The 13,924-nt window shown below is 47.7% G+C and overlaps 1 protein-coding gene across 1 annotated transcript; it reads left to right on the forward strand.

Moving 5' to 3' along the window:
- Positions 1-649: 649 nt before the first annotated feature.
- Positions 650-13,346, forward strand: nr1d4a (nuclear receptor subfamily 1, group D, member 4a). Its single transcript, XM_088290555.1, has 8 exons — positions 650-999; positions 7,672-7,980; positions 8,280-8,368; positions 8,454-8,598; positions 10,464-10,990; positions 11,134-11,319; positions 11,411-11,621; positions 12,067-13,346. Exons 1-8 carry the CDS (start codon positions 978-980, stop codon positions 12,261-12,263), a joined length of 1,686 nt encoding a protein of 561 aa, XP_088146681.1. The 5' UTR covers positions 650-977; the 3' UTR covers positions 12,264-13,346.
- The last annotated feature ends 578 nt before the right edge of the window (positions 13,347-13,924 follow it).

Raw genomic sequence — 13,924 nt, forward strand, 5'->3', positions numbered from 1 at the left:
TTTTGACAAACTGAAAATACGCTGCATGTAGCAACTTCTGTGAAAGCGTTTAAAAAGAAGTCGAAAGTCAACAGCCTAAAGTATCTATTCATTGAATGTTGAAATGTTGCAGCAGTGCTTCAAGTCAAAAAGTCGGCCTGAATCGTAAACAAGAAACACGCAAGTCGCAATGTTCTGCTGCAACTTGAGCCTCGTCGAGCTGGTCAGGGAAGCAAAAAGAGAGAAGCAGTCACGGTGAGCCCCGCCTCTTGTCCACGTGCTTCATGCTTTCATCCTCTCGGCTTCGGCTGCGATGCCCTGAGTAGCAGCACACGCACGCTCCGCGTTTTGCATAAAATGTGTATCAGTGGGGCAGCGCTCGAGCACGCGCTCCAGCTCGAACCGGCACATGCCAAGCGCACATGTCGCCAAGCTGGCTTGGCTCAACACGCAGTTTGCGCGCGACACCGAGAGCATCCAACTGACCTCCGTGTCACATTCGCACCAATGAAAGCGCACTGAAACGTGCGCGGGGAGAGGGGGGGGAGAGAGAGAGAGAGGAGAGAGCGAAGAGAGAGGGGGGTGAGGGCCCAAGTGTGAGCCAGAGCGCGCGCGCGCGCACACGTTAATGACGCTCACATTTCCTACTCACCTGCAAACGTGACGGATGTGGGTGTTTGTATCAGTGGGTGTGTGTGTCACGCATGACGCGCGCATGTGTTGACTCCACTTTCTTGGAAGGCACTAGAAGGGTTTGCTCGTCCCTCGTGCAGGAAGCATCCAGGTCCGCTCCGAGCGCATGTTGACGACTCACATGAGAGACGACACAGCGAAGGCTGCACGCACTTGCCAGCCGCAAAACATTGGAGCCCGCCGGACTCGCTTCCATCGCTTCTAGTTTGCGCTCCACGGAGCCGGAGCGTTTTGGGACTTTTTTCAGCTTTCTTCAGCAGACTCCTGCTTTTAACTTCACGTTCAGCATCTTCAAGAAAAAGAAAATGGACAACAGCCCCGGTTGGGGTAAGAGATTTTTTTCATTTTCAGTGTTCTCATATGGATTGCAATGTGAATGAAAACGGCGAGCGCCGAACATGCCAGCGTGCCGAGTGACGACGAGACGCACTTTAAGAGTTGCAAATGTGCCCGTTTTGAATGTCAGCGCATGCCCCACATCGCCGCGGCGATGCTGTCCGCTTTCTGCGGAACTCCATGAAAATAATCTCACGTGCAGTTGCGAGGCTGCCTGTCGCTGTTCCTGGCGCGCCTCTTTTGGCAGGCAAAGTTGCGTTATCAACAAACGAGCCAGCAAACGTTTGTTTCAAGGCCACCCAAAAGGTTTGCATGCGACCCCCCTCAAGTGGCATTGGGCAGCGCTTTCTCGGGGTCAGCCAAAGTGCACTACCTCTGCTTGCTCGTCTTTCCTAATTGATGGTGAATCATTCATGGCGAAGCGCACTCACGTTATTGTACAAGTGATGGCCGCCGCTTGAGCTTCAATCGGAACGCTCCTCCAATCTGACGGTTAGACAAGACGAAAAAAAACAAATAAACAAGACATGCTCAGTTGCTTATGGCGGCTTTGTTTATGCAAATGGACAGAGCGAGTCGTGATCAAGCACACGCTGGCCCGTACAATTTTGAAACGTTACGGCCAACCTTGATGAGAGCCCACGCCTGCGTTTGTAAACAAAAGCGACTCGCACCCGTGCCTCACGCTCACCATCAGCTGGTTATGGGCGGACGGCCATCGGCGGCACCACCAGGCTGCAAAGATGACTTGCTCGGAGGTCAGCGGACTCGGCTCAGTTTGTGAAGAGTTCAAAGCGAGCACGGTGCATCAGCATGTGGCTGTTATGCTGCATGCAAGTGGGATAAACAAAAGTGAAATTAGCCTCAAGTGTAAATATGCGTAAATATCCTCATTTAAATGAAGCACCCCACCCACCCCATCCATTTGTATGATTGAGGTCTTTTAGAGCATTCCTTTCGTCCATTTTTCCAAAATCACACTCTTGAGCTGGAAGTTCCTTTCGTAATTTTAGCAAATTACTTTTCGTTTCTCTACTTTGCTTTTAAATGTCTTCGATGATTCAGTTTTTTTTTTAATGTTTTAAATAATTTTTCCGTTTTAATTGTTCTATGTTTCCTTTAAATGTGTTTTGTGAAGCACGTTGAGTTACCTCGTGCATGAAAAGTGCTATCTGAAGGCCTTGACAACCTTCAAACAAACATTTTACGACTTTTACGCTGAAAATTTTACTTTAGAATTTCACTCTGCTTACTAATATAAGGGAGTCTTTTTAGATTGAAATGTATTCTACAAACTACTAAAAAAGGCTTGACCAATAAATACGGCGGCTGAGAAAATAATTGATAAATATGAATATTTTGCGATATCAAGTAAAATGCTGGAATTGCTAAATTGGTGCGACGCAGGCGGTGCTGGTTGAAGCAAAAGCGGAGTCGCAACTTGAAAGGTGCACACTTAAAAAAGTGGTACACGCCAGACCTACAATATGTCCTCTCCCCTCCATCGAACTATTTACCTCATCGACAATGTGAAATTGCATTCTCGGGTTAAGCCATCATCGTCACCATGACAACATCGACAATGATGCCTTTGCAGATGTAATAGCGCTCATTTGTCAGGTATCGCCATAACGATGTGTTTTGTGTTTCGTGTAGTGAAATGAGGCAGCCAAAATATTAGGAACAGCTCGCAGTTTGATGCAGGCCAGCACGAATAGCGCGTTGATGAATGCGAATGGATGGACCTACTTAAATTGCATTCAAATGAATCAACGTGTTTGAACGTGCTATCAAAAAGTGGAGGGGGGGAGTCTACTCTTCATTAGTTGTGAAAGTTTGACACGCAAAAACAAAAATGATGCCTGAGGCTGACATGCTGGCCTGGAACCATGAGCTCTGCCTCCTGACTGGAGATAAGTTTGGCATCTTTCTGTCGAAAACTCCAGTTTAAAAAAAAGAGGGAAAAAAGCCCTCACGTGGCCTCCCTCGCAGAGCCGCGTGCAGCGCGTGAGCTGCTGAAGCCCCGCCCACCGGCCGCTTCCGCTTCCGAGCGCTCACGGGCGCTTCATTGTTGTTGTGAGCGCCTCCGGAGTTTGGTCAGTGGGTCAGCGATTCCATGCGTTCAAGTGCACTGTTTGTTGTTTTGTTTTTTTTTTCTTCATTAGTCACGTTTTGCTGCCTCATGCGCCGTGTCCGTGTGTCGAATGTCAGTCGCTAGCCCCGCCCCCCTCGTGCAGGGGCGGCTGAGTGGATGTTGCGGCATCTGTCCTCGTGTCACCGTTGCGGGGCAAATATCCGATTAGGGCGCGTTTGCCGCTGGAACGTGACTGCGTTTTCAAACCAAACGGATTTCCTCTGACATAGATAGCAGCGTCAGGAGGAGCGCACGCACGCGCACACACGCGTGCGCACTGCAGGCTCCACCGGATGTTTTTAATCCACGTGGATTCAAGTGACGATTGCCAGATGGGTTTTGCTTAGATTTGTTATTAACTGTGAACCTTAACGAGAGTACAGAAAAAGCCCAAAATAAAAAAATATACTCAACAATTATTAGACAGCGTTTCCCAACCTTTATTGAGCCAAGTCATTCTTGAATGGTATCCATAAAAGGACAAACACTGGCAGAATTTGCAAAACTGTTTTAACGTATGCACGAGTGATCTGAAAAAAAAAAGAAATTTATTTCATTGGAAATGAAAATGAATGCATTTGAAGGAGCACAGTCATTAAAGACAAATAATTCGGAGTTATCATTCCTATTTTCCGCAAAATGTGTTCTGAAGTTCTGTCAGGCTCAAGAGCATAACTGGGAAGTGATAACCTTTGACTTTTGAGTTCAATACGTTCTTCGTACCTTCAGTTGAATCTCATCTTGGTGACCTCAAACGTTCCAATTCATCAGTTTCTGCTCCAAAATGAAATTTATAAAAAAACATTTCAATATTAAGAACATATTTAACAGATCATTTTAATAGTTTCCCCTTTTTTTGGGAGTCATTCCAATTGTTAAAGCGCTTGGCAAACGTTCCTCAGGCGACATAGACGGGTGATTATTTTTGACTCACTTCAACCATCTGTTGCTTAATGAAAGAGACACAAAATTTCAATGATCAACACACACGCTATGAATAGTTTTGTTTATTTATGAAAAGGAAATGATTTTTGGTCTTCCGTCACCGCGTCATTGCCAAACGCAACCGCTATTATGATTGAAGATGCGCAGACTCAAGTGTCTTGTCCGAATGCAACAACTTTTCAGTTGACTGCACTAAATGACTTTACAGCTGTGAAAAAGTGGAACTGCACAAAAGTAAAACCTGACAACAAGGCACTCTATCCCAAAATGTTCAGTGTACATTTAAGAGAGCACATGATCATTTTCTAGCAGGGGAATTGAACCAGCGACCGCTTCCCATCCACAACCGCCTGACATGGTCTGTGGAAGCCGGCTGCCGAGAAGACGTCAGACAGATTTCCGTCCGCTTGCCGTCATTATTAACATGTGGGTTCTTGCCGGGCTATTTCCTAATAACGAGACCCATTAAATCAATTTCGTGCTTGGATGTCGCTTTCATCCGCACAAATAATGACAGAAAACGTGACGAGCCGCATCGACACTTGTGATTTATGAAAGAAAGGTTCAGCGAGCCAGTTCATGTTTCCGCGTCTGCGATCAAGTGACGCACGGCACAAAACCAAACTTCCCCTCGCGAGCGCCTCGTCGTCCCTTCTCGTTGCACGAGGAGAGTGGCTCGAGGCAGGTTGCCGTGATATTGACCTACTTACGCTCACCCTCCGTTGCTGGCTTTGCCGCAAACACCAACGGAGGCCTTCTCAAATCCGTTGCACGCTTTTCCTGTGGCCCGCATGGTTTGCGTTTAAGCATATCGCTCGCAAACTCTTTTGAGCGTATGGAGCACGAACGACGGCCTTTCTGTGCGTGAGCGCGTGAAGTTGTTCCCAGCTCACGTTGTTCCTCTGCCTGACTCCGGATTAGCGCATGCACGGGTACGCCGGAGAGGGCCATGCAAGCCTCATTGTGGCTTCAATTAACGTTGTCTGCACTGACCCAAATTCAAAGTGGCTCGTGCCGAGTGACGGCGTGCGAGTCAGTCCCATTTACCCCACGTGGGAAAAGCGAACCATGCAAATTGCAAAAACAAACGCCGGCCACCAGCGCACATGCCCTGTGAAGTGAAAAGAAATGTCTGACAATTTTGACAAAGAAATAGATCCGCTTAAAGCCTCCGTGGCCGGTTGTGGCCGAGCTTTTTCATTCCGTGACGAAAGTTGCCGCCCATGCCAGCGAACTATTTGAAGGGAAGCTCCTTTTTTTTCAGGGTGAGCTAGCTAGCGAGCTAATTATATGTCGCATTTTTGCCGATGTGAACAAAGGCGCTTTATTTCTTATATTGTGGGAAGTGGAGAACTCATGCCGGACACCGTTTTTGCCATTAAATAAAACAAAAAACGGAACATGAACGTGAACGTGAACGTGCTAGTCGTCAAGTCAGTGCGATGTAGTTGTCACTCTTAGCACTTTTTCAGAAATGATCATCAATCCGCCGTGTAGCAAATCTTTGAATTCACTTGACTCGGTTTTGAGCGTGTGTGCGGTCTACGTTGTCGAGACCGGGTGCGCCCAAGTCCGGTCCTCGAGATCTCCTATCCAGCCTCTTTTTGAAGCTTCCTTACTGTTAAGTAGCAGATTCAAATCATCAGGATCGTTCTCAGGTTTTGCAAACTTTGCTTATGAGCTGATCATTTGAATCAGGTGTGTTGAAATTGAGTGATTCACCCTAAACGGGATGGATGGGCGGGGACGGGGTGGGGGGGGCTCTTGAAGACCAGACTTGGACACTCCTGGTCTCGAATCGAGGCCACTCGAAAGTGCAGCGTTGTGTTCACTGACAGAGTTTAGGGCACTGCGACACTCGCGGGGGTTCCGGATGAACATGCTCGGCACATGTTCGGCTTCGGGTGGCCGGGCGAGGGGGCGGGGCTTGCATGTTAACTTTGGAAGAGGTGAGGTTCAAGCCTGCGCTTTGTTGGGTCTGTCTGTGGCTCTGGCTGGCATGAGTCAACAAATCCGGCAACACGTGCGAGCGGAGGGATTAGCTCCGGTTTCAGCTCAACAAATATCTTGTGCGGCGAAGAGGGCGAGCACACACACACCAACACGAGGGAGGGTTGGGGGGGGTGCTGCTCCTCGACATGATCAAGTTGAACGTGACAAAGAAAAGAAGAGCTGTGCAAAAAAAATGCTTCTTATTTTGTGTTTCTTTGATTTTGATCAGCTGATGCAAGTCGCAAGCTCTCCGGTGTCGTTCCTCATTGCCAACGACGACCACGATAAACATCTCTTCTGTTTCATTCTCTTCGTAAACATGAATGGGTCATGTTGGTCTGAGAAAAAAAACGGAGATGTCACCTTTGAGACGAACCGGTTTATTTGACACCGACTTTCGCCACAGTATGTTCGCTTCGTCTACTCGTAAACTTGAATGTTTGACACAGCTCATTGACAGTCCGAAGACACAAGTGGGAGTGCGAGGAATTCGCAACTGTGTACATTCTTGAGAAGTTGTAAAACTTGCACTTACACGTGCAGTCCAGCCCATAATTGAATTGTAATCTCGCGCACATGCAAGCGATCCCTTCTGTTTATGTTGCACTTGCTTTTCCAAGCCAAAACGTTTGGGAAGCTCCGACTTGGCTTTTGTTGCTCGTCTCGACACGGGACTGCGGATTTGTTCGGCGCTCAGAGCTCAAAGCGTGTCAGGAGTGCACGCATGTGAGGCGCAAGTCAGGTGTCATGCAGCTCGCTGGCGCTGGGCGCGGTGCCAGGAGAGTGCGCGCGCGCGTGCGAGAGCGCGCGCGCGGCTATTATTGGAGCGGAGGAGGCAGACACGTGAGGCGGCTCTCAGCTCACCCACAACGCATGACTACAAGTGCCGGGAGGGGAAGGAGAGGAGGGGGGGCGGGGGGGGTGCGCTGATGCAAGCAAAACAACATTCAACATTGTGTGTGTGCTTTATTAGTATTTGATTTGATTTGTTGAAATAAACTCGCGTGAATGTGACCGCCTGCCTGCCTGATGTGCTCTCGTGCCACCAGCTGCAATTTTAGCGTGCACGTTTTTCCAGGTTGAGCGGCCCATTCCTCTCGATGAGCTTCTCTGGGCGCTTGTGCCTGCTGGCCACGCCCACCCAGCTGGTGCAACACGACGTGACATCACGTCTTGTTGAGCAGCTGAACAATTTTCTTTCTCGGAAATTAGGCGAGCCCACACCAGAGCCAATTCATTTCTCACTAAGTAAAAAGTGCGCTCTATGCAATCTTTGCGAGAATTTTCATAACCAAGGTAAAGACATTTTCTGAAATTGTGATCTCATCTCAGTTTTGACTCAAATGTACTTTGTGCAAAATCCGGGCCTGTTTAATTGAACACAAAGCTTAACTAGCATTCACTTTTTATGAATTGCAACAGTTGCATTGATAGGGGAGCTTTATTGGACCTTCCTCCATCTGTCTGTGGCTAACATAAATGAAGAAAGATGCATTAGTTGCAGTTAATGAATAACACAAACAGGATATTGCGCTTGGGAGGTGAACATGAAGTGACCCAACTAACCCGTGCGCCCTTTGCCTCGTTTGCAGGAGGTGGAGGAGTCATCCTGTATGCAGGCTCCTCCGGAAGCTCCAGTCCCAGTCCGGGCAGCCCCTCCAGTGGCTACCAGACGCAGTCGCCTTCCTCACACTCGCAGCCGTCGTCGCCGGAGGAAGTCACCTTCACCGAAATCGGGGCGCTGAAAGAGACGCCAGCTGGCTCCACCAGTCCAACCTCAAAACTCATCTTCCAGTTCCCCGAGGTCTATCGTGGCTCTCCCGCCGCAGCAACGCCGCAGCCAACCTACGCACATCCAATTGCTGCAAAAAGGCCGTGTGGGTTCCATGGAACTTTCACTAGTATGTATTTTTCTCCTTGTCCTTATTGGCAATTTATTTTAAAAAAATAAAATAAAATACATACACAAACCTTTTCGGGAGACCCTAAAAATGGCAAATTTGTTCAACCATTAGCATTGCATTGTGAAAGACAGAGAGCCATTTTCAGCAATAACAATATATATCATGTCAATATGGACTGACCAACAGTATAGATTCTGGAAAATCTAACCTAGAACCATTTCTGCTCTGTATTGTGTAGAAAATGCAACAACGCTGACAGCGCGAGAATTCATGACTATCTTGTTGTCCTTCCGCAGAGAACGGCGGGATGGTCCTTCTCTGTAAGGTCTGTGGCGACATTGCGTCTGGCTTCCACTACGGCGTCCATGCGTGCGAAGGCTGCAAGGTAAGCCAGCCTTTCCATCAGCAGCATGGCGCTGAAGTTTCCACTCAGTTTGACGGACCGTTCACGTGCTACATTCTCCTTTCAGGGTTTTTTCCGCCGCAGCATCCAGCAGAACATCAACTACAAGATGTGCGTGAAGAACGAGAACTGTCTGATCATGCGCATGAACCGCAATCGGTGCCAGCACTGTCGCTTCAAGAAGTGCCTGTCGGTTGGCATGTCACGAGACGGTGAGACATCCTGACACACTTGAACGCTCAGGCGCCTCTCAAGTTGTGCCACCGTGCCCTGAATAGCCAAGGCGGCGTCAGCGGCGATATGTGGGTCTTGGTCAAAAATGTAACACGAGAACTTCTCGGAGGTCAACCTGCCGCTGATTCAGTCACGATGCACTCTCGCGCTTGCCTTGCCCTGCGGTTGCGCCGCCAATGATTACGAATCGGAATCGCGTGTAAGCACCGAACGTACCGAAAGAAAGCGTCGACGCTCTTCTTTCACCACAATTAAAGTTTGTTCCGACATATTTCCATCCTTTAGTCATCAGCAATATAACACGGATTGAAAAAGGTACTTGACGAATATTTTCGCTGGTGGCAGTCAACGTTTGGATTCCCGATGATGACTAGAACTTTTTCTTTTTCTTTTTTTGACATGTGTTCTAATAACCTGCTCATTTATATGAGTGCATATGGGAAGCTTCTGAAATGTCTTTCTGTGAGTCGAAGCAGGATCCTCCAAGCTTACTTTTGGACGGATGCTCTTGTTTGCAGCCCCCCCCGCCAGATCATGATTTATGAGTACAGGAGCCTTGAAGTCCCCGAAGCGATCTATCATGCGGGAAACTGCTGCAAACACAGGAATTATTTTAAGAAATTGGAACAGGTCAACTTGATTACCTTGCGAACGGCTGAAAATCAATTAAGCCCGAGATGCCGAAAGCCGCCAGATGTTTTGATCAAGAACGAAGCTCCGATCCCCTCTTGATTGCCGCACACTGATTGATTATGTATCGCTGCAAATTTAAAAAAAAAACAACTGGGCTGACCCAGAAAAATCCAAAGTTGGGCTCATAATGTTCTCACACAGTGTGACCTAGTTGGTGTAGTTTGCCAGTTTTTCTTCTTCTTCCGACTTTGTGTTTATCTCCACCTGCAGGCCCGCCTCAAATGGAGGTTAGACTCGAACCGTTATGAGTGCGTGTGCCTCGCACTCCAGGTGCGCAAACCGTCGGGTGGCGGAACGCAACACCATGTTGTTCGCTTGACCCTTTTAATGTGGCGCTTCTGTTCAGACCGCAACCTAAAAACACACTTTTAGGACCATTCGCAAGACAGGAAAACCACACGCAACTGCCGAGCGCTCGCAATCTCGACATCGCGCTGATTTGGCAGGCGAGCAGGCACCAAGTCCGACCATTGCATGCAAATAGAAGTCAGCACGCACTTCATCTCGGAAAAAAAAAAACAGCGCGTCGTGATGGAAGGCGTTTGCTTTTTTTTTTTTTTCCCCCTCTCAGGAAGTGAGAAAATGAGGCTGAATTTAGCACACAGCAACAGTCCAGTAAATCACCTCACCTGCATGATTTTGTGTGTGTGTGTGTTGAGGCGTTTGCGATGTGTTTTGTCAAAAGTTGTGCCATCTGAAAACTTTGCGGTTACCTCGCGTCACCTCACCTTGCAGGCGCACGCGCGTTCCACGCATGTCAGCGTGTTTGTCCCTTGGAGGCCGCCTCTCCTCACGGTTGCGCTCCAAAGCGCCGTCCCGGCGACATCACGCTCACGTTGCCCCACTGCCCTACTTACAACACAGCGAGAGGAGGGAGACGGCGCTGGATGAAGGAGAAAATGAGGCAGATGCCAGCAGGCGCTCTATAAATAGCTTCTCCAGCTGACGGTTACCACGGGAAGAGAAAAGCGCGGACGAGCGAGGACGGCCAAGTTTGCATCTTACAACATATGTGAAAGCTTGCCGCAGTTGTGTCGGTTCCGAAAACGTTCCCGGCGCGTCGAGTCACCTATTTGTCGCTTTTGTAGCCGAGAGAAATAAACAGAACAACATGGAGAGTGCACATTGTGACGTTTTGTGTTTTCTGCAGCTGTGCGTTTCGGCCGCATCCCGAAACGAGAGAAGCAGCGACTTCTGGATGAAATGCAGCGCTACATGAACAGCCTCGGTGAGTCGAGCGCCATGGACATGGACTCGTCCTCCGCCAAAGACGGCGCCTACGGCGAAGACGGCGGCAGCGCAAAGGAGGCCATCGGGGCCATCTCCAGAGCCTATCGGGACATCTTCAGCGGCGGCGGCCAGGAGAGGACGGCCAAGAGGGCCAAATTCACCGACAACAACCACGACGCTTCCCAAAATTGCAATTTCCAGCCCATTTCGGGACAAGCCAACTCCGCTCAGAGTTACCGAGCTTGCCCGGTTGCCCCTGACGACGGCCCACTGACTTTCCACAACATGGACAACAATCGCTACGCGTACGTCGGCTCAGCAAATCCAAATCGGCAGCCGAGTGTCGACACTCGGCAAAGAGGCTCTGGCAATTACTCGTGCAAGGCAGAAAACGCCACCGATCAGCCCTCCTGCCCATGGAAGTTGGCGCCGGGAGCAAAAGTGTTGGTAAGTGTGGGAAGAAAGCAACATTTCTGCACCGGTCAAAAGTCTCGCAGTCTTTAATCACAAGAAAGTCTCAAAGGGCTTGACGGGCCCACGCTTGACAAATTCTAACGATGTCTTTTTTCTTTTTTTCGCCCCGCTTTCAGGCCTGTCCTCTGAACGCATGTCCTGTATCTGGGCCGGAGCGCACCAGTCAGGACATTTGGGAGTCCTTTTCTCAATGTTTCACTCCCGCCGTCAGGGAGGTGGTGGAATTTGCCAAGGGCATCCCAGGATTCCAAGAACTAAGCCAGCAGGACCAAGTCATGCTGCTCAAGTCGGGCACCTTCCAGGTAAGGCGGTCATCGGAAGCACACGCTCGCCTCGATCCGAATTGCACACGTTGCGGAAACAAAGCCAATCGGTCTTGTTTTGGGTTCTTAGGTTCTGATGGTGAGGTTCTGCACCTTGTTCAATGCTGCGGAGCGGTCCGTCACCTTCCTGAACGGTCAAACGTACCCCTTGTCCACCTTGCGGGCTTTGGGCATGGGCTCCCTCCTCGACGCCATGTTCGACTTCAGTGAGAAGCTGAGCTCTTTGGGCTTAGAACCCGACGAAATGGCCCTCTTCATGGCTGTGGTCTTGGTCTCAGCAGGTACGAAATGTTCGCCGTGGGTCATGACGACCGCAACTCAATTCAACATATTTTTTCGCTCCGGTTTATTTTCAAGTATTTCATTTTATTTACAATTTTTTTTACACTGTATTTCAACTCCTTTAAATCGGCATAAATCAGTTCAAGCAGCAGTAAAAAAAATTGTACGGATTGAACTGCAATGCGTTAACCATGATTCACCAACTGTTTGTCTTTACGTTTAATTTCTGACTTTAGGATTTTATAATGTATAATATTAGAGTAACATTTTCATTTTTTTAAAACATTTTTTTTTTCGCGTTGAAGGCGCAAACAAATTCATGCCATTTCCATTTCTTTCAATGGGGCAAAAACAATTTTTATTTTGTGTTCTGAGCGTCATCACGGATGAAAGGAAGTTCGCATTGTCGAGTATTTGACAGGCCACGCCCTCTGATCTCCTCAGATCGTTCGGGAATCTCAGACGAGCTCGCCGTTGAGCATCTCCAGGAGGGGCTCATCCGAGCGCTGCGCTCGCTGATCGGTCGGCGGCATCCGGACGACAACTCGCTCTTCTCCAAGCTGCTCTTGCGACTGCCTGACCTGCGCACCCTCAACAATTTGCACTCCGACAAACTTTTGGCCTTTCGCATTGACCCTTGAGCGCCAGGACGGTAGAAAAACACATCCCTGATTCACACACACTTTACTTTTCAAGGGTGGGACTTTCGTTGTAAGAAAGCAAAAAGGAATGGTGCAATCTATTGAGTGTTTTTGTTTTTGTTTTTGTTTTTTAAGAAAAGGGTGGCTTTGTTTTTTTCTTCTTTTTTTTTTTTAATCCAGTGCCCGTCCTCCTTTTGGGATAAATGAACATGCTCACACAAAGTTATGTGTGTAGACAAACCGCAACACCTCTTTAGAGTTAGAAAAATTCCAGTGTCGATGTAACTCATTGTGTAAAGTTGAACAAATCATTTTTAGGCTCTGTATTTATAAGCAGTTTAGTTAAGCGTTACGCAGGCCATCTCCGAATAGCCAACTATCGTCGATCCTTGATCTTGGGAATCATTTTTGATGACATGTCATGCGTCACGTTCTTTAAAACAGAAAGGGAATGTGTATATAAATACATAGCAAAAATCTGAAATATAGTTTCTCACTGTTTCACCAGCCGCAGTAATACTGGAACGAGACCATCCATTTACAGTTGTTGTAACATGGTTTTGGGACGAAATATAAAACTTATATAAAGGCATTTCAAATGATTCCACAAAATCATTGCGTCTGCATTGACATCAGTATGCAAAATAATTTATGGAAACGTCTCTGTGCATGTTTCTTTTTCTTGCTGTACATACGATGTTTGTCCAAATGTGACTGAACGGATAGAACGGATGTGAGTTTGGTCCAAATAAGAATGTTCTGCTGAACCTTCCAGTAAAAGGTGGGGGTCTTGGGGCAGGGGGCTTTGCACAGGAGAACACGTAGTAGGGATTCTAGACGGACCTCGAACACACTGCCTGCATTGAGATGATGTAACCGACCAGCATAATCCCTGGAATCACCAGCACTCGCTCCACATGCACCCTGCGCCTGCCCCCCGATGTTTGTCATACAAACTCAAGAGACATTTTAACGTGATTGGTCGTCTCACTGATTGCTTGATTGTTCATGGCTGATTGAGCACTTGTACATTTTGTAAATCGTTGTTCTTTAATAGAAACAATATAAACCTCAGATTGGGTATTCATCTGTGTGCGTGTTGTTTTTTTCCACTTTTCTTGATCCTCAATGACTTGCAGCCCATGCCCGTTGAATTTGGTACACAACTGGACTGGGAGTGTTTTATTGACTTCCATAAGTTACAAATGTTGAGAGATTTTGGTTAATGGTTTGAAACATTATTCTTTGGTGAAATTCTATTAAAACTCGTTTATGAGTAACGTGCTTTGACTTGAGCAAAATATAAATAAAATAAACAAAAAAATATATATCATAAGAAACCCCAGAAGAGAAAAAATACGCCGTGCCTGGTCTTCAATGAACCTAATGTAGGTTTTAAGCGTCGTTAAGTATATGCTGGTCTTTGTTACGCCTCGTTTGTGGTGACGTCAGAGGTATGCGACGTAGAAAATAAGCTGTGAGCAACGCTCCAAAGCCTGTCCGCAGTTCTTCTTATTCTTGGCGAGATCAAATAATGCCTCTGAACTCGGACATTTTTGGAATGGCGGATTCAAACCCCCAACCTCAGAACTATGAGGCGGACGTCTTAGTTTAAATATATCAAGAAATATTCAAACTAAATATTGTCATGAGAAGTCAAC

The sequence above is a fragment of the Idiotropiscis lumnitzeri genome, chromosome 3 (genome assembly GCF_059441095.1).
Source record: "Idiotropiscis lumnitzeri isolate Australia: NSW breed Sydney's pygmy pipehorse chromosome 3, RoL_Ilum_1.0, whole genome shotgun sequence".
Lineage (NCBI taxonomy): Eukaryota > Metazoa > Chordata > Actinopteri > Syngnathiformes > Syngnathidae > Idiotropiscis > Idiotropiscis lumnitzeri.